Source organism: Gracilinanus agilis, chromosome 6 (genome assembly GCF_016433145.1).
Source record: "Gracilinanus agilis isolate LMUSP501 chromosome 6, AgileGrace, whole genome shotgun sequence".
In the NCBI taxonomy this organism is placed as follows: Eukaryota; Metazoa; Chordata; class Mammalia; order Didelphimorphia; family Didelphidae; genus Gracilinanus; species Gracilinanus agilis.
In genome coordinates this window covers 294,015,067-294,034,708 of record NC_058135.1, presented here as the reverse complement: position 1 = coordinate 294,034,708, position 19,642 = coordinate 294,015,067, and the positions used below count along the sequence as shown (strand labels likewise).

General features: G+C 61.5%; 1 protein-coding gene across 1 annotated transcript in view; it reads right to left on the bottom strand.

The window, feature by feature from the left end:
* ANO1 (anoctamin 1) overlaps positions 1–19,642 on the bottom strand; it is a 91,836-nt gene that overhangs the window by 21,582 nt on the left and 50,612 nt on the right. The window contains exons 12-19 of the mRNA XM_044682062.1: positions 18,810–18,970; positions 7,972–8,054; positions 6,356–6,367; positions 5,649–5,720; positions 3,976–4,050; positions 2,031–2,220; positions 1,837–1,948; positions 199–507 (exon numbers count right to left, since the gene is read on the bottom strand). Coding sequence (XP_044537997.1) covers positions 199–507; positions 1,837–1,948; positions 2,031–2,220; positions 3,976–4,050; positions 5,649–5,720; positions 6,356–6,367; positions 7,972–8,054; positions 18,810–18,970 — 1,014 coding nt within the window. The remainder of the gene's footprint in view (positions 1–198; positions 508–1,836; positions 1,949–2,030; positions 2,221–3,975; positions 4,051–5,648; positions 5,721–6,355; positions 6,368–7,971; positions 8,055–18,809; positions 18,971–19,642) is intronic.

Here is a 19,642-nt window from a genome sequence, read left to right as displayed (position 1 = left end):
GAGGGAGGAAGAAGAGGAAGGAGGGAGGAGGAGGAGGAAGGAGGAAGGAAGGAGGAGGAAGAGGGAGGAGGGAGAGCTCCGTGAGCTGCCTTCGCTCCTCCCTCTCCCCTCTCGGCCCCGTCCCCAAGGGGAGCCCCTCACCAGAGCCACCCTTTGGAGCAGCCTGCCCGGGAGAGCCCTGCCTTCGGGTCCTCTCACTCCCCTTGGGGAGCCCGAGGCCGGCTGCCCGCCAGGCTCCTCTCGCTGTCCCTGGGCTGATGCCCATCTTTTGACTTTAAGTCAGGGGGGCCATCGTGGGTGGGGCCGGACTGGGTAGAGAGCCCGGCTGGACGCACCCCTCCGGGGACCGGAAAGCGTCTGGGGAGACGCCTCTTGTGGAAGGAGAGCCTCCGGGCGGGCCTCCGCGTCTGGGGGGGAAGCAGGGCCCGAGCTGGGGGAGCCCCCGTTACCTCTTCCATGCGGAAGGAGTGGAAGATGTAGACGTAGTCGCCCGGGCGTCCCACGAACCTGGAAGAAGGGGGAGGATGAGCTCCGGGGGGGCGGGGGGGGAGCGGCCCCTCCCCGCTGCCCTGTGTGAAGTGGGCTGGGCCGAGGGCTCGCTGTCGCCGCGCTCACGTCTGCGCAGGAATGGCACACGCGTGTCTGCTCTGCGGCGTCCCTCTGACCCCGGCCTCCCCGGAAACAGCCCTCCAGAGGCGAAGGGAGCCGGGAAGGAAGAAGCCATTTAGCTTCCCCACCAGGAGAAACAAGGAGGAGGGGGGAGGGGCAGGGGAGCCCCCCAGCTGCTGCCTGGGGGGGGCCACGTGTTGGGCTCTCGGCACAGAAGCCATCTTGGACGACGCGGTGCGCCGGCACCCCAGGAGCTGGTAGGCTCTCCTACCCGAGGGAGACGCACAGAGGGCAGCCCGGCGACGGCCAGCAGAGGCTTTGGGACGGGGAGGCTTGTTGCACACTCACACACACACACACGCACACACACTCACAGACACTTAAACACACACAAACACACATACATAGACACGGACACACAGACACACACAGACAGACACGGACACAGACAGGCAGATGCAGACAGACGCACAGACACACACGCAGAGGGTTGGGGACGGCCAGCTGGAGGTTGTTTTTCCGTCTCTCCTGACTGCGTCTTTCTAAAGCTCTGCCCGTCCCTCTCAGGATCCCTCCTAAGTTCGGGTGCCGAGGCAGGCCGAAGAGCGGTCCTAACTGGGCCCCAGGGGTGAAGTGACTGGCTCAGGGTCACACAGCTAGTGTCTGAGGCGGGATTCGAACTCAGGTCTTCCTGACTCCAGACTCAGAGATCTCTAGGGGTGCCCCGGACTCTGGTCTTCTGGGACGGCCCTTTTAGACTGGAAATGAGGCTGACGACGTGGGCGGCGAATGTGGGCTCAAGAGGCTCCGGTCACCCACGCTGGCCACTCTCCCCTGGGCAGTGGCAGGGGGTGGCACTTGGTGGGCTTGGCTTTAGGCTTCAGAGTCGGAAGGGCCATCGGAGGCCATCGGAGGCCATCGAGGCCAGCGGCCCTTCCTTGGATGGCGGAGGACACTGAGGAGCCGGAAAAGCCAAGCGACTCGCTCCATCGTCAGGCCTGGAGATTCGAACCCAGGTCCCGTGACGGCAGAGCCAGCCCTGTTTCCTTTGCGCTACGTGACAAGCCGGCAGGGTCACCCCCGGCCTGAACCCCAGCCCTGAGGCTCCGCCCAGCCTACTGGCCTCACGTGGGGGGGGAAGCTCCGCTGCGGGTGCCCAGCCTGACCCCAGCCCCCCCTCCGTGCTTCTGGGGTGCTCGAGGGTCCCCCCACCTCCGGGGCGCTCACCGGCCCTTGAAGAAGGCCACGTAGAAGATGGGGGTGTAGGCGTTCACGAACTTCAGCAGGAAGGCCTTGAAGATCAGGCGGTCCTCGAAGTTCTTGTCCGTCTTGGGCACCTCTGCAAGCGGAAGGCGGGCTCTGAGTTCGGGTCCCGCCCCGCCGCCCCTCCCGCCCGGGGCGCCGCACGCACACGCACGCACCGATCTGGGTGAGCCAGCGGGCGACGGAGCCGTACAGCTCGTCCAGGATGATGATCACCACCAGGTTGATGATGACGGCCGTGGCCGTGACGGTGACCCGCACGTTGGAGCGCGAGCTGATGGCCAGGGCGGCCGCCGTGGAGATCCTGTAGATGATGACGCCGAAGACGATGGCGAAGGTCAGGCCGATCTGGGAAGGGGACGGAGACGGGACGGCCCTGAGCCCGAGGCCCTCCGGGGGGCCGGCCGAGGGGGGGGACCCCGGTGTCCGGCGTCCGGAGCGGCCCCCCCAGAGCCCCCTAGAGAGCGCCGGAGGGAGCCTCCACGGAGTCCTTCGGGCAGGGGAAGCGCCCCAGAAAGCCAACGGAGCCCCCACTGGGAGGGGGTGCAAAGGGGGTGAAGAGCCCCGCAAAGGGGGGCGACGGCCCCAGGTCTGAGCCGAGGGAGCTGGGGGGGGGGATCTCCTGGGTCCCTTCCAGCTAAACGTCCCACGAATCTACCTCGGCCTGGACAATAACTGAAGGGTGGGGGCAGCCGGGGGCCCCGTGGCTGAGCGATGGGGGGTCCCGAGTTCCAGGCTGGCCTCAGACCCTTCCTAGCTGGGTGACCCTGGCCGAGTCCCTTCACCCCGCTGTCCAGCCCTGACCGCTCCTCCGCCTTGGACCCCCCCACAGTCCGGATTCTGAGACGAGGTAAGAGTTAAAGTGAGGCCCGGACAGCCGGCCCGGACAGCCAGCCTGGACACCCGGCCCGGACACCCGGCCCGGACAGCCGGCCTGGACAGCCCAGCCTGGACACCCGGCCCGGACACCCGGCCTGGACACCTGGCCTGGACACCCAGCCTGGACAGCCGGCCCGGACACCCGGCCCGGACACCCGGCCCGGACAGCCGGCCTGGACACCCAGCCTGGACACCCGGCCTGGACACCCAGCCTGGACACCCGGCCTGGACACCTGGCCTGGACACCCAGCCTGGACAGCCGGCCCGGACAGCCGGCCTCTCGCCTCAGGGGCTCCCGAGAACCAGGGCGAGCCTGCGCAGGCGGGGAACGCGGGAGGGGGAGGCAGCGAAGATTCGGGGAGACGAGGCAAGGCTGCGCCGGAGCCCGTCCCTTCCCAGGAGGGCCCCGCGGGAGGGAGGCTGGCTAGAGAGGGTCCCCCCCCGCCCGCCCGGGGAGGAGCGGCCCCTCCCTGGGAAAGTCTCCGCTCGAGCAGCCTCGGCGTGCCCAGACACGACCGTCCCCGCCCGCCGGAGGCTCCCACTTGGGTGCTGGGAATCTCCCGACCGGGCAGACGGCCGGTGCTGAGCCGTCCCGGGCCGAGGCCTCGCGGGCCTGATCCGCCTCTCTGGGGCCAAACGCTTCCCCTCTTTCAGGTCAGATTTGAACCCAGGACCTCCCGCTGCCTCTCCTCAGAGCTCCTCTCCAACACTTTCTGACCTGGGCGCCAGGGGGCGCAGAGCGGCGCAGGGGCTCAGACCCAGCTCCAGAACCTAGCCGGGGGCCCTGGGCCAATCGCTGCCTCCGTTTCCCCATCTGTAAAATGGAGACCCAGCCCCCGCTTCCCCGGGCTGTCGCTGAGGATCAGATGAGATAATACGGGTAAAGCGCTTCCCGCAGTGCCCGGCCCCGTGTCGTGTCGCCATCATGGTGTCAGCAGCGGCCGGACTCGTTTACTGCCCTTCGCTGCGGATGGGGGGGCCCCACGCTCTGTACGGGACGCCCCCCCCCCCAATCTCCTTCCTCTTCGTCCTCTCGGAACGGCCAGAGCCCTCCTAGGCTTAGCCTCCAGGAAGCCCTCCCAGGTTTCCCCCACCCTCCTCGCTTTGGATTTGCCTCCCCCCTCTCTGCCCCCCCGGAACCCCAAGGAGAAGGGGGGCTCCCCGAGGGTCTTCGGATCCCAGCAGAAGGGCCAGGCCTGCTGGATTCGATCCCAGAACACTCACCATGAAGAGGATGCTCACGAGGTTGGTGAGGTAGGCCGGCAGCCGGTCCTTCCACGTCAGCTTCTCCTTGTCCACCTAGAACGGGGCATCGACACGCCGTCACGCCGGGCCGGGCCGCGGCTCGAGGGAGCCTGGCGGGCCTGGTCAGTCCGAGAGGCCCAGACCTGACGGTCATCGAGCTCCCCTGGGACAGCGGGCACTGCCGACGGCAGGTGACGTCCCCCCCCCCCGGCCCGGGGCCGGCCTTGAAGCCCCCCTCCATGTCCATCGCTAACAGCCCGGAGAAGCTCTCAGGCCCGGGAGGCGGCGCCACGGCTCGGACAGCGGCCACCTTCCTGGTGTCCTTGGACAAAGGACGAGGGCGGGAGCTCGGCTCCCCGAGAGACGCCCCGAGAGGAGGGACGGGGGGCTGGGGCGGCCCCCCTTTTAGGGAGCGCGGCGAGGCCTGGCACAGGCGTCGCGCCCCGGGGAGGTCGCAGAGGCTCTCCAGACCGAGCCCTTGTTTTACAGATGAGGAAACGGAGGCCGAGACTCGCCCAAGGTCGTACGGGGCATGTGTGGAATCTGAACCCAAGTCCTGCCTCTGACTTGGCTGACCCGCTGCGGCACATCCAGGCCCCACTAGGGCCTCTGTTTCTTCGTCTGTCCAATGGGGGGCTGGTCCAGCGGACCGAAGCCCCCCGTCCTCTCGGTTCCTGGCATGACAGTCTCCCCGCACAGGATGCGGCACACTGAGTAGATTAGGCGGCTTGGTGGGCCCAAGGCTGCCCCCAGAAAGACCCGAGTTCGAATCCTGCCTCAGACCCTTATTGGCCACATGGGCCGGGACGAGCCCCTTCGCCTCTGTCTGCCTCAGCATCTCTGCCAAGAGAGCCCCAAACGGGGTCCCAAAGAGTCCGACAGAAAAGTGGAGTGGAGGCAGCTCGGCGGACACAGGGCCGGCTCCAGAGTCAGGAAGACGCTGACGAGCTCCAGAGCCCTGGGCAAGTCCCCTAATCCCGGCTGGCCTCCGTGTTCCTCCTCTGTAAATGGGTTCGACGAGAGCCCGGAGCTCCCAGGGTTCTTGGGCGGGTCGGACGAGGTATCCCCAGGAAGGCGCTCTTTCACCTTCCTCCGCTAGGCCGTCCCCTCCCCCCCTGGGGGCTCGGCCGCGGGGGGCCCCCTTCCTCGCTAGCGGAGGAGCCTGAAGTTCTCTTTGGCCTCCGCGTTCTTCTCACGAACGCCAACTTCTTATTTATTGATTCAAATAAACCCAGATTTATCACGAATCATTTTCCTATTTCTACACATTCCAACCTCAATACGTAGAGTTAGTTTAACTTGAAAAAAGAACGTGTGTTTGTGGGGGCACTCAGCGACGTCGATGGGCCCGCATGGGGGGCACCCTTTCCCCATGCCATCTGCTGGCCTTCGCCAGGCATCGATGGCTTCCATAGGTCGCCCCGTGATATGCGAACCTGGGACAGAGAAGGGCTTCCTCTATTATTACGGCTGTCGTTAGTTCTTTGGGTCTCGAATGCCCGCTGGGCGCCTGGCACACAGCAGAGGCTCCCCGACGCCCCCGACGCAGTCAGGCGGGGCTCCCTTTGGCTCGGGCCCTGGAAATGGCGTGCTTGGCCCGACACCCCACAAAGGGTTAGTGAGAAGGCCAGGCAGGGGCCCTGCCCGCTTACCTCCTTGTGGCGGGAGTCCTTCCGAAGGGATTTCTCCAGAACTTTGGCCTCGTACTCCGCCCTCGGATGAGCCTGTGGAAGAAGCCTGGGTCAAGCTCGGCTGCCAAGGAGAGGTGCCAGGCCAGCCCAGATGGGAAAAGATGCCAGCTGCTCCCCAGGCTCGGCTCAGGCATGTGCCGCCCCGTTCGCAGAGCGGCTGGAGCTTGGTGCCTGGTCAGAGCTGTGCCCTCGGGAGCCACCTCCCCTTCCCGTGCCCTCGCGCCCCGGTTAGGCCCCTGAGTGTCGGCTGCCCCTGGCCCTCGGGCAGCTCCTGTTCCCTGGCAGCAAGCTCTGAGGAGCAGAAGCCCTCCCTGCCCGCAGAGACAAGCGGCACGCAGGAGTCAGAGGAGAGAAGGAGAGCCTCAGCAAGCCCTGGCGGATGCAAGGACCCCCGGCCCAGCCCCAGCCCCCTCCCCGGCCCCATTCAAAGGCAGCCACTTGGCTTGGAGCAGCTCGAGAATGGAAGGAAGGAAGAATGTTAAGACAGGCCCGCTGTGGACGGGAAGAAGGTGGCCGGCCCGGCGGGCAGAGAAGCCCCAGGAGGGAGGGCTCCGCCGGAAGCGGGAGAGGAGAGGAGAGGGTGGGTGCGCGGCAGCGGGAAGCGCGGGGCCCTCTCTGCAGGGAGACAGTCAGCGCAGGAGAAAATGGAGTCACAAAAAGTTCCAAACCTTGACGGTCTCCTTCGTGGGTCAGTAAAGTGGGGGAGAGAGAAACACAAAGTGGCGTTACTTCACGTGGCCGCTCAAAGCTCGCGCTGCCTTGGGCTCTCTGCCCAGAAGCCGGGGGTCAGGGAGGGAGAAGCGGCGAGGGCGGCCCCCCGGACGGCCGTCCTGATGCCTGGCAAGTCACCGCTGGGGGTCACACAGGGACGGAACACCCCCCCGGACGGGATGGCTCTCGGCCCTCGAGCAAGGAAGCTGGGGGCCGAGTCATGGGACTCCTCGTGCGTCTTGCTTCCTGATTCTATCCTTTACCTTGGGGGTCCCCAAGCCTCCGGGGACCCCCTGCCAAGGCGCTGGCCTCTTGCCCCTCTGTTGCCTAGGACTGCCCGGGGATGGGGGGAGCACAGCGGACCAAGAACTCTGAGGCACCACAGCAGGGCGGCCCTTTGGAAAACCCCTTGGCTTTGGAGTCCGAGGCTCTGGGTTCAAATTGCAGGCCTGGGACTTATTCACTGTATGGGCCCCTTCAACTGCTCGGGCCTATTTCCTCCCCCCTAAAATGGGCTTCTAAGGACCCTTCCTTCCACTTCTTTATCAAGAAGCCAAAGGACTCAGGAACTCCATCGTGTCCTGAGCATACCCATAGCCCCATTTCCCCATTTTACAAATGTCAAGGGAGAGGATTGTGGGCCGCCGCTGTTGAAGGAGACTCAGAGTCGCCCAGCTAGAACGTGTCTGAGGCCAGATTTGAACCCAGGACCTCCCATTTCTAGGCCTGGCTCTCCATGGCCTGAGGAGATGGCTAAGCTGGCTGCTTTGGCCACCAGAGCCGCCCGGCTCTTTTTAAGGGCCCCAAAGGGCAGCTTCCCGCCAGAAGCCTAAAAGGTTTCCTAAAGAAATGAATGAACGCGGGATCTTGGCGAGCCAGCTAAGCCGTGCAGAGGAACTCGGGAAGCCCGAGGGCTGGCGTCTGGGGGGGCTCGGAGGCCCCCTTTCTCCTCTGCCAAGCCGGGAGGGCCTGGACCAGGGACCGGCAATTAGTGCGGAGCCCAGGAAGGCCTTTCTCCTGGGATGCCGGGAGCAGACAGGCCGCCCGGGCCGGCCTCGAGCCCTTCCCGGGAATCCTCCCTCCTTTCTTCAGGCCCCGGAGAGGCCGCAGCGCTCGCCTCCTTCCCAGTTTCCTCCTCCCCCACCCTCCTGCCGGCCGCCACGCCGGCGTCAGACCCTGCAGTGGGGGCTGGCAGAGGGAGGTTTCCAGCCGAACCTTCTGTCTCAGGCTCTCCTGGCAAGGCCGGTGGGCAGGGCCGGAGGGGCGGGCGGGTGGCCCGCGTGGCCCAGGCCGTGCTTTTAGCACCTTGACCAGGGCGTCGAGGGAGGCCGGGATCGCCGGCACCGCCACGGCCGCACCAGGGTCTGCGGACTCCCGAAGCACCCCTGCACGCCCGCAGGCCCGTCCCCGGCAGCCACACGTGCCTCCAGCACACCCAGCACGGGGCTCGGACGGCCGCGCCGAGGCCGGGAGCAGCCGGAGGACAGACGCGTGGCTGGGGGACCTGCGCGCTCCCCAGGGACTAAGAGGCAAAAAGAGGGGCCCAGACGCCCCCCGGCCCCCGCACACTGACCTCCTCCTCCTCGAACCCCGTCAGGTCCCAGATATAGTTGAGCCGCATCTGCTTTCTCTTCCAGTGTTCCATAAACATGGCAGCTGGCGAGAGAAACGAGAGACAAGCGAGTGGGATTCGCCGCCGTGTTCACGGCCACGCTGGCTGCTGCGGGCCGAGGTCAGTCATGGGGCGACCCCCCCCCCCCCGCTGGGCCGGCTCAGGCCCCTTCCAGGATTCTCCATTCACGACTATCGAGGGGCCGGCCCGGCCCAGCCTCCCCAGCGCCTCCGTCCACGGCCTTCCCGCCTCCCGAGACTGGCTCCGACGCCAACCTCTCGGCCTTCCCCGGACGCCACGCTGGAAGGGCTTCTCGGAGGACTTGGACCTCCGCTCGAGGCCCCCACGCGAGACCCCCCGGCAGCCGAGGCTCTCTGGCCCGCGTTAAGGCTCCCGAGGCCCGGGCTGGACGGGCGCCGGCTCCTTCGCCTCCAGACACCGAGGCCCGGCCCTTGCCTGGACCTCCCGGAAGCTCTCCCGCCTTTCACGGCCGCTCGGGCGTCCCTCTCCTTTGTGGCCCGACCCGCCACCAGACTGACCACTTCTCCCAAGGCCGCCTGCCATCTGCTCCGAGAAACCAGAGCTCGTTCCGGGGGTCCTCTGCGGCCTCCTGCCTCCTCCCTCTCTCCTCCCTCCCGTATCCGGTCAGCGGCCAGATCTGGTCCTTTCTCTGACCCTCCCGGCTCTCCCGTCCCACGTTGGTCCTTGGAGCCCAGAGGCCGAGCGCAGTCCCTGGCCCGGGGCACGACCCAAAGCATCCCGGCTGGCTTCGCTCTGAATGCTTAAAGAGCCGGACCGTCGCCGACGGGGACCGGCCGAGAGCCTTCCTCGCCCGGAGGGAGAAGGCGGAAGGCCAGAGGCTGAGAGCAACGGCACGGCCAAGCTCCGCAACGAAGTCTCCCCATCCTGACCTGCTCTTAGGATCGCGCCGGCTCCGTGGGGCCGGAGGACTTGAACACAGGCCCCACGACGTGAGCAAACCGTCCGAAGAGCCGCAAATTCTAGTGGCTGAGGCTCAGGGACTCGCAAGACTCGGGATTCAACCCTGACCTCGCTTGACGCTGAGACCGGTGCCTCCCTCCCTGCCTCCCTGCCTGCCTGCCTCCCTGCCTCCCTGCCTCCCTGCCTGCCTCCCTGCCTGCCTCCCTGCCTCCCTGCCTCCCTCTCCCCTCGTCCCCTTCTCCCTCTTCCGTTCCTCTCCAAGGCTGCACCCACAGCTTTGCTCTTAGAGGCCTCCCTCCAGTCAGAGCTGCCCAAAGCACAAACACCGGGAGGAGCCGGGGGAGGCAAGTCCATCGTTTAACTACCGGCTCTCGGGGGGGGGGGCGCACTTTTAAGGGGCCTCTGCAGGACTAGCCCTTTCTCCATCCCTCTCTTAAGCCCGGGCGATCAGGAATGAATCAAAGCCGGCTGGGTAGCGGCGGCGGACGCTCACGGTGCCGATGTTCCCGCTGACCATTTAACCATCGGCTCTTCCACAGGCCGGCACGCCCTTGCTCAGACTTTTGGGCCCCTCGGCCGCCGCATCTGCAGGAGGGAGGCCCGCCCCCCCCCCCCCCCGCTCCTGGGCCGCCCCTCACCGATGGCCCCTTTCAGGCCATTCCCTGCCCCGGTGGCACTCCCTGACCAGGGACGCTTTTCAAGGTCAGCTCAGGGGGGAAGGGCAGAAGCCGGCGCCGCCCCCGCCCGGCCGAGCCAGCAGGCGAGGAGCAGCGCCTGGGAACGCCTCAGGAAGTTGGCACCGGCGCGGAGTGGTCCAACGGGCAGGACAATGTCCTCCATTCAGGCTGCAGACACAAAGGCCTTCTCTCCGGTGGGGGCGGGTGTTCCTGCCCGAGGGCCGAGCTCCCCCCCATCCCTGCCTCTGCGCCCCTCCACGAGCCCCCGCGGCATCCTCTGCCCGGGCCCTGCTCTGGCCTCGGAGCCCCTCGTGCGGCTCAGGGCGTCGTCGCTCTTTTTCCTCCTGTCCGGGCTGGCCCGGAGTCGGAGCTCCACCAAGAATCGCCCAACCCAGATGAGGCGCGGGGAGGAGAGTTGTCGGCCGGCATCCCCTTCAGGCTGGACGTCGTCTTTAAGGAGACTTAAGAGCCCACCCAGGAGTCGGGGATTCTCCCCTCGGGGGCGGGGGGTCCCTATGAAAAAGATCCGGGCATCTTAGGGGACCGCCAGCTCCACGGGACTCAGGAGGGAGGCGGAGAGGCCAGCAAGCTCACCGAGCCTCCGGGATCGGGAAGGTGCCCATCTCATGCCCGTCCTCCGGCCTGGCCCTCCGGCCGGCTGTGCCCGGTGCCCGTTGCCTCTCTTGGAAAGGGCATCGAGAGGCTGGAGGGCTTCCAGAAGAAGCCGGCCTGAAGCGTGGAGGCCCCGGAGTCTGCGCCGCAGGAGGATTAGCGGAGGGGAAATGTGGCTGTTTGGCCTGCAGAAGCCAAGAATCGGGCTGACAGGTGTGAGCCGCCTCCGGCCACGGGAAAGCCTGGCACAGAGGAGGGACGGGCAGAGCCGGGAGATGGGCAGATTCGGCTCGTGCCTTGGGCTGCCTCGGGAGGGAGGGGTGCGAGCAGACAGCCGGGAGCTCCGGTCCAGCCCGCGCGGCCCTCGCCTGGCCTCGTACCTGGCAGCCTCGCCCCGGAAGCTGCCAACCTGCAACCTGCCACTGAGTCATGAGGAAAACGGCCCATTCGGCCTCTTAATGAGAGTTCACCGGAAGGACAGTCTTTTACCTTTTAATCAGGGGAGAGAAGCCGCAGTGTGAACTGCCCGAAACCCCCCTCCGCTCGGCGAGTCTTGGGGGGCCGCACGTGCAAGCCCGCTCGAGGCTCGGAGAGGAGCCCCTGCGCCATCTTGCCAGGGGAAGGCCAGACTTCCCGAGCCTCTTCCATCGGCAGCCTGGACTGGCGGTTAACACCCCGTGGCCAGGCGGTCAATTCAGAAGCACATCCTGGGAGCCCCAGCACCGGGCAGCTGGCAGGGCCGGGAGCTCGTCCGGGACGGCCCCTCAGCTCACGTGAGGCGTCACCCTTTCTTGCTTCTCACCAAAACTCTTACCGTCTATCTTAGAATGAATTCTAAGCACCGGTTCCGAGACGGAAGAGCGGTAAGAGTCGGGCAACTGTGATTAAGTGACCTACCCAAGGTCACACAGCAAGGAAGTGTCTGAGGCGACATTTGAACCTGGTTCCTCCAACACCACGTCTTGTGCTCCCTCCACTGAGCCACCGGGCAGCCCCTATTACATGGCTTTCAAGTGGCAAAGGGAGTGTGGCATCGTGAGCAGAAAAGGGGATTCTGTGACTTAGGCACTCAGGCCTAACCTCTGATACTAGCTCTGAGAAGAGAGATAAGAAGGCTTTTTCCTCTCTGCGCCTCAGTTTCCCCACCCGTAAAATGGGGCTAGGCTGCCGGCAGCACACATCTCCTCAGATTTTTTCCCCAACGATCAGAGTTGATGCTCCAAGGAATGTAGTTTTCCATCCTTAAAGGGACATGAAAAACACGAGGGATGATGGGGGGTGTCGAGGCCACAGACCAGCTGGTCCAGCTCTCATTCTGAGGAGGTGAAGTCACTTGCATAAAGTGACTCAGGACGGTGGGTTGAGAGAGGTGGGACTTGAACCCAGGTCCGCTGGTGTCCCCGCTGGCCTGGTCTCCAAGTCACAAGAAGCCACCCATGTCAGGTAGGACCTCCATCCACTGTGGCAGGCCCAGGTTCAGCTGGCAGCAGCAGCGAGGAGCCCCGCAGGCTGCAGGCGATTCATCTGCCACCCTAAATGCCCAGCTTTGTTCCCTCAGTAACGTGAAGCCGGGACCTGCCTCGGGCCGTGCGTGGCGAGGCAGGGAGAGGACAGGAGCCCAAGGCGGGAAACGGCCAACTAAATGAAGGAAGAAGGAATTGAACTGCCCCTCTCGGAGGGAGGGAGGGAGGGAGGGAGGGAGGGCTCGGGGCATCGGAGCCTTCCTGGGGACAGAAGGCCCTCTATTCTGGGCCTTCCTTTGCCCAAGTGCCATCCTGAAAAGCCTGACGGACGGCAGCCATCGGACGGCAGCCATCGGGGTGTTTTCCTGCCTGCCTTCCTGGAGAAGAAGAACCCGCAGAAATCATTCACTTAATTTGCAAACGTTCATTTAAGCTCTTACTCGGAGTCAGGCCTTGTGCTAGGTGGGGGGAATATTAAGAAAAATTAGGGGGGCAGCTGGGTAGCTCAGTGGATGGAGAGTCAGGCCTAGAGATGGGAGGTCCTGGGTTCAAATCCGGCCTCAGACACTTCCCAGCTGGGTGACCCTGGGCAAGTCCCTTAATCCTCATCGTCCAGCCCCTACCTTGGAGCCAATACTTCTTAGTATCGACCCCAACACAGAAGGTGAGGAGGGCTGAGAAAAAGAAAGAACGACAGCCTGGACTCTTCCCTGCCAAAGAAAACTTGGGGAGCAGACGGTGGCCCACGAAGCTCACATTCTAGCGGAGGAGACAGTTAGGTCTGCCACCAATGGAGACCCCTTGGAAGCCGAGGGCTGGATTTGGCCTGGGGAGGCTCGAAGCAGGGAAGCCAGTGAGGAAGCGTCGGACCCTCCGGCTGGCCTGGCATTAGCCTGTTCTCTTGCCTGGCGTGCCCCAAGGAGCTGGGGGTGGGAGGAAGCCCTAGAGCAGCCCTGCCCCCCCTCACCTTTCCTTTCTGTTCCCTCCCCCACATCCTGGAGGAGAGGATGCTTCTTCCCCTTTTACCTAGTTTCCCCTGGTGACATGCCAAGGACCTGCAATCCTGAGCCCCTGGAGCTTGCCCAGAGGACTCCTCCACATCTGCCTGCTGGTGTGATGTTGTAAGGGAGAGAGAAAAGGGGAAAGAATCGAGTTCCTGTCCTCGGGGAGTTTCCATTGTCCTGGGGGGGGGGGAGTAGAGAAGGGAGGGGGCCTAACTGCAAGTAGAAAGGGGCTGAGGCAAAGCGGAAAACCAGGCGAAGGGCTCGAAAACAGTTTGAGAAGAGAGCAAGAGAGCATTAGGACCTGTGTGACCCTGGGCAAGTCACTTGACCCCCATTGCCTACCCTGACCACTCTTCTGCCTTGGAGCCAATACACTACTGACTTCAAGACGGAAGGTGAGGGGTTAAAAAAAAAAGAAAGAGAGCATTAGGATATCGAAGGACCAGGGAAGGCTTCGTGGAGGTGGTGGTACCTGGGCTTGGCTTTGAAGGGGGGTCGAGCCCATGGAGCATGCTGGAAGTTACCGCTTCTGGTTTTAGTGAGCCCCGTGAGGGACTCGGCACCCACTTCTCTCTGCCCACGAGGAGGCTCAGGACTGGGTGAATCAGGCATTTGGGCATCAGCTAGGACGCCTTGAGCAGATCCCTGGCCCTTTCTTTTCCCTGTGAGGGTGGCGAGGTCAGGTAAAAGAACACTGAGCTTCCCAGTCTCTTCTGTGGGGCAGGATCCAAGGAAGGACAAGGGGAAGGAGGACAGGCGATGCTATCTGCCCTGACCCTGCTGCGGCTCTCATGGGAAGCAGGAACTTCTCAAGGGGAGCCTGTGCCGGGGGGACCTGATGGCCTTTGAGGTTCTCCTTCCTTTTCCCAAGTGGGTAACACCATTCTCAGGCTGGGTGTAGCGAGGCTGGGGGAGCCCCTCGTGAGAGGTCTGGTGGCTCAGGCTTCGGAATGGCTGACTACACCTGGCTGGTGGCAGTGGAAATTTCTGTATCCAAGAAGACCGCCATCAACAAGAGGATCGGGCCGAGCCTCAGAGCTGGACAGCGTAAAGCTGAGGTGAAATGCAAGCTGTGTCTCAGTAGTCTGCAAACACTGTACATTTTTTTTAAACCCTTAACTTCTGTGTATTGGCTCCCAGGCGGAAGAGTAGTAAGGGTGGGCAATGGGGGTCAAGTGACTTGCCCAGGGTCACACAGCTGGGAAGTGTCTGAGGCTGGATTTGAACCCAGGACCTCCTGTCTCTAAGCCTGACTCTCAATCCACTGAGCTATCCAGCTGACCCCTAGGTCATGCTTCTTAATTGCTTCTGTCACTGTCCTCTATTTTATGGGCAAATTCTATCCATTCACATTCATAGTTATGACTGAGTTTGTTTTTCTTTCCACCAAATCCTGTTAAAATACTCTGTTTCCTCCCTTTTTTCCTTTCTCCACTTGAATTAGTTATGGCCTAAGAAAGATTTTGAGACAATAATTCAGTTGAGAAAATTTTTAAAAGGGCCACAACAAATCTGGGGCTTTAAACATGGGATAATCCAGTTTCGATTTGACATATCTGGGATTCGGGCTGTGTCTTTCCGTTTTTGCACCCAAATTTCCTACAGGTCCTCAAGGCTCTACGATCAGGTGAGTGTAGACAGTCTCCGTTTACACTGTAACCCCTTTGTGTCATTTACTGGGAGTGTTTTTTGGGAGATGATATGGTGGGAAAAGTCACCCTCTTGGCTTGCCTGTGGAAAAGCCCCTCAGCTTCTAGCTGGGTGAGGCCTTAGATGGCAGGAAGAGTCTATTATGGACGATAGTTGCAGCCATTCCAGCTGCACCTGCCAGAGGTAACACTTGGTGCAGGGTCTGTTGCTGTGAGGAGACCTCCAAGACCCAGATGGAGGATGCCACGAGGACTAATTCATTACGCCTATCTGGCGAATTCTGTTCCAGCTATCCTTGCAGCAAGCCTGTGCTGACAATCCCACTGTAGGCTTCTGAAGAGAACAAATAACAAAGACTCTCATTTCTCCACTACTTTCAAGGTCTGATTAATTGATTTATAAACGCTTCCCTCCAGGAAACGGTGAAGAAAGCTATTCACGGGTTATCGCTTTTGTTTTATGAACGAGGAACTGGGTGGGCCTCCACCTCAAGCCGCTGAACTCCAGCTCTAGGCCCGAGAGGCCCCCAAGGGAAAAGATGCCAAAGAGAAGGAAGGGCTAAGCTGGGAGAAAGAGATTCCGGATTTTTTCCCTGCTGGGCCACTCATGAACTGTCGGAGCTCAAGTAAAGTACCTTCTGCATTCTGGGCCCAAGTTCCCTCTTTCTGTATTTACTTTCTAGATACTCATATGCGTCCGCCGAGTTCTTTTTCCCAAGAGAACGTGAGGGCAGGAGTTATGCCAGAAGCTAACCTGGAGCCCAGCACAGGGCCTGGGAAGTAGGTGCTTAGCAAACGGTAAGTGACTGATTCGTCAATCCGAGACCTCAGAACCCCGGCTGACCGACTATGTTTGTCTAGAGCACGAGAGCCTTTGTGGGAGCTGGTGTGGGGGGAATTCCGGGGGCCCCGGGGAGGGGGTGGCTTTCAAGTGCTCATTTGGCAACAAGCAGCCCTCGGTTTCTATCTCCATGCCTCAGAGGCCCTGCTGCTCTCAGAGGATGCCCGAGAACAGCTTGCCACCAAATGGCAAATGAAAGTTGGTGGCAGAGGCAATCCCTGGAGAAAGCCAAGCCCCTCGAGCCTCGTTCTGCCCTGACTCTTCACAGATGGGCCCAGCAGGCTTCTCCGTGGCGTGCCGCAGATCCAGGAATAGGAAGGTGCAAATATGTTTTCAGAGACCTACCAATGCCTGGTATCCAGCCTAGCAGAGAGAGAGAGACAGACAGAGACAGAGACAGAGACAGAGACAGAGACAGAGAGACAGACAGACAGAGAGACAGAGAGAGGAAGAGAAAAAGAGAGAGAAAAAGAGAGAGAGAGAGTGTGTGTGTGTGTGTGTGTTGGGAAAGCTGCAGCTCTTGCACAACTAGGTGACTTCAGTCTGGGTTTCAAGTGCCTGGATGAAGCCCTTCCGTCCCTAAGCCTGGTGTTTATTCTCTCACTTCCCCCAGGACCAATGACCTGTAAGACAGTACAAGGAACTAGAGAAGACGGGGAAAGACAAGGCGCTTCTCTGCCAAAAACCCTGAGACTTCTTTTGTGGCTTGGAACTTCTTTCCGCCATTTTGAAAAGTATGTAAAATGGCTGCCATTTTTGTCCCAGTGGAGTGGCCAGCTGAGTCTTTAGGGTACGATTCTCTTGACCAGATCAAGGAGGAAGGAGGGGCCCCGGTGAAAGCAGGGGTACGTTCGTGACTGTACTAGGCCAAGAGGGATCCTCGTAAAGGTCGGTAAAGCCCAGGTTCGGAGGAGGGGAGCTCCCGAGGCTCCCTCTTCCACTTTGGGCCGGCTCTCATTGCTGGCGAACGTCTCCTTATCCCAGGCCCAAATCTGCTCCTGCAATCTGTCGCAGGGCTCCTTGTTCTGTCCTTTAGGGCTAAACAGAGCAGGTCTAGACCCTCCTCCACGTGAAAGCCCTTCAGATATTTCCATGCAGTTCTCACGTCTCCCCCAAGAGTCTTCCCTTCTCTGGCCTAAACGCTGCCAGTTCCTTCAGCTGAGCCTCCTACGCCAGTGTCTCCAGGCCCTTCGGCAGCCGGCCGGCCCTCCCCTGGCGCCCTTCCGATCATCCTTATCCTTCCCCAAACCGAGCTGGCCCGAGCGGAGCAGAGTATCCTGATGGGGGCCGTCTAGGGTGGAGGGCAGCTGCCTTTCCCCTCCCTCTAGGCCAGGCCTCTCTTGATATCGGCCCCCATCAACATCTAGCAAATGAAGCTTTCCCTTTCCAGGCCTAATTTCATCCCTCCACCCAGCCCTTCACATGAGCAGGCAGCTACCCCTTGGGCACAGCAGAGGGGGCGCCTGCGCTCTGGCACATTCTGGCAGCGAGAGCCCAGAGGGCTCACATAGGATCTGGAGCCCCCTCCCTCCCTCCCTCCCTGGGCAGATATTTGCTGAGCCTGGATCCTCTCATTAAGGGCTCTGCCTTCAGCGGCGGCTGAGCCTGAGCAGATTCGGGCCTGACCATAGTTTGTGGTCCAACCCAGGAAGAGCAGAGACAACGGGCAAGAGAAAGGGGAGCCCCAGCTGGCCCAGGGGGAGCTCCCCTGCCATCAGGCCATCATCCAGCCGGCTCTGCAAATGCAAGGCGTAAAGATCACCCCAGGAAGGACCAAGAGTTTCCAGCTGGCTGCCTCTGGCCACCTCACAGCTCGGTGCTGCTGTTGTTCTTGGCTATTAGCTCCCGAGCGAAAACGAACCTCGGGCCTGACCAAACAGGGGCACCCTTGTGCTCGGCTGACCTTCAGCTTCTCGCCTCCGCAGAGGCCGAGGACTCCCTTCTTCCTGCCTCCTCTTCTCACGTCACTCAGCCTAGCCTCTCCTTCACTGCCCTGGCTCCGGCTCGCTTCTGCTGCCCAGGGCAAACGCGTCTCCGTCTCACCCCTTCCCATCTTCTCTGGGAGGCAGCTTCCTCCATCAGCTCCAGCCTCTGCCTCACCTTCATTTTCCCACTCAACGAGTGCCTTCTCTGCTGCCACGTCTCCTGGCCTTACACAGTCTTCGCCTGGTCAATCAGCCTCGACCCTTCATCTCTCCTCGTCTTCTTTGAGGAAGCCACAGACACTCTGGGCCGGCACTTCCTCCTTCTCCCTTGATTTAAAGCCTGTGGCTCCCTATTGCCTCCACAATCACATATCTAACTGGCTTCTGCCATCATTCACCAGAGGCTGCCCTCTCTAGTTATTGTGATGTGTGTGTGTGTGTGTGTGTGTGTCTCCCTCTCTCTGTCTCTGTCTCTGTCTCTCTCTTAAACCCTCACCTTCCATCTTGGAATCAATACTATGTATTGGTTCCAAGGCAGAAGAGTGGTCAGGGTGGGCAATGGGGGTCAAGTGACTTGCCCAGGGTCACCCAGCTGGGAAGTGTCTGAGGCCAGATTTGAACTCAGGACCTCCCATCTCTAGGCATGACTCTCCATCCATTGAGTACCCAGCTGCCCCTCATCATAATCTCTTAATGGAGAAATCTAATGGCCTTTTCTCAGTCCTCCTTCTTGCCCTGCCTGCAGCCCTTGACCCAGTGGATCTCGTCCTCCTCCTGCCACTCCCCAATTCTGATTTTTGTGCTCAGTCTCTCTAGGTTCTGCCCTGACCTGTCTGCTCTTTCAGCCTCCTTTGTGGCATTTTCATTTGTTAATGTGTTTTATATATATATTTCTTGAATGGGGTTTAATCATAGCAAATGCTCGCGTTTAATGAACGTCTCTCTCTCCCTCTCCGTCTCCAGGCAATCCCTTCCCTCTTCCAAAGCTGCACATCCCCACAGCACAGAGGGCGCCCCCATCTTCCCATCACCCAGGATCCCCGACGTCTCTCTCCCTCACTTCTCATAGCCAATCCGCTGCCCGATCCGGCCCCACTTTTACAGCATCTTTGGTCCGTGCCCGGTTCTCTCCACTCCCCGAGCCCTCATCACCTCCTCTCTGGATGAGTCCAATGACCCAGTGGGGGTCTTTCTGCTCCAGGCTAGCCCTGCTCCGTCCCAAAGCGCAGGTCTAACCATGTCCCCCCTCGGGGAGCTTCAGGGGCTCCCGGAGCCCTGCAGAACCACCCATAAACTCCTGGGAGGCATTTACAGCCTTTCAGGACATCCTGGACGCCTTGAAGCCTCTCCTTCAGGGCTGCCTATCCCAGGAAGCCTTTCCCACTCCTCCCATTGCTAGGGCTGCGTCCCTTTACACGCAGCTTTTCTGGCTAGCCCAGAATCTGGCCCAGGGCTGGCCAACCGAAGGCTGTCCGTGTGTGCAGGCCGAGGGGCAGAGGCTGGGAAGGGGAGGCCATCTGGAGGCTCCGAGGCCCTCCAGTGGGGCACGCGGAGGCACTGCCTTGCCAACCAGGGGCTGCTCTTACATTGCCTGAGAATAGACCACCCGAGCTCTGCACTCGGCAGGATGCCTGACCCGGGACTCGTCCACGGACCCGAGTCAAGGCTGGGCCCAGGGCTACTCACCCCACAAGGCCATGAACACGGAGAAGAAGACGGTGGCCGGGTTATCAAAGAAGTGGCTGGCCCGAGCAGTGGCACAAGCAGAGCTCAGTTTCCAGTAGCTGCACGTCTGGTCGCAGAGGGGACACATGGTGATGTTGTTATGCTGGTCGCACATCTCCATGCTGGACAAAGACAGGAAGGAGACATGAGGGCTGAGGAGCAGCTTGTAGGGGGACCCCTCCAGGCCCCGGGATCTTCTTCCTCCACCCGCCCTCTGATGCTGAGGCGAGCACCAGGATCAGGAAGTGGGCTAGCCTTCATGCTACCAGCCAAGAGCTGGCCTGGGACACGGTCCACATCCAACTTTACCCTCAGCTTGGCACTCCTCAGAACCCCGGCCATCCAAATGGCACCCTGGGGTGCTGAGCCAGGTGAGGACCAGCACAGGCAAACTCTGGGAGACAATCGCTCCGGAGGGGCTGGGGCAAACCTACAGACTCATTGCCTCAGGAAACCTGCGGTGCCAAGCATCTCCTGACCTGTGCAGAGGGCACATGGGGGTGACAGTGTCAGAGAACCCCCCGGGGTCCTCCTGGGAAGTTCTAAGTCAAACAGCCAGTGGGGGCGGGGGTGGGACTGGAATCTGGGATTTCAAGACTGAGGCTGGACCTCTGCCACTCCACAGCAAAGAGCCATCCATCCTCTCTTTCTTTCTTTGTTTCTTTCTTTGTTTCTTTGTTTGTTAGTTAGTTAGTTTGTTTGTTTGTTTGTTTGTTTGTTTGTTTGTTTCTTTGTTTCTTTCTTTCTTTCCTTCTTTCTTTCTTTCTTTCTTTCTTTCTTTCTTTCTTTCTTTC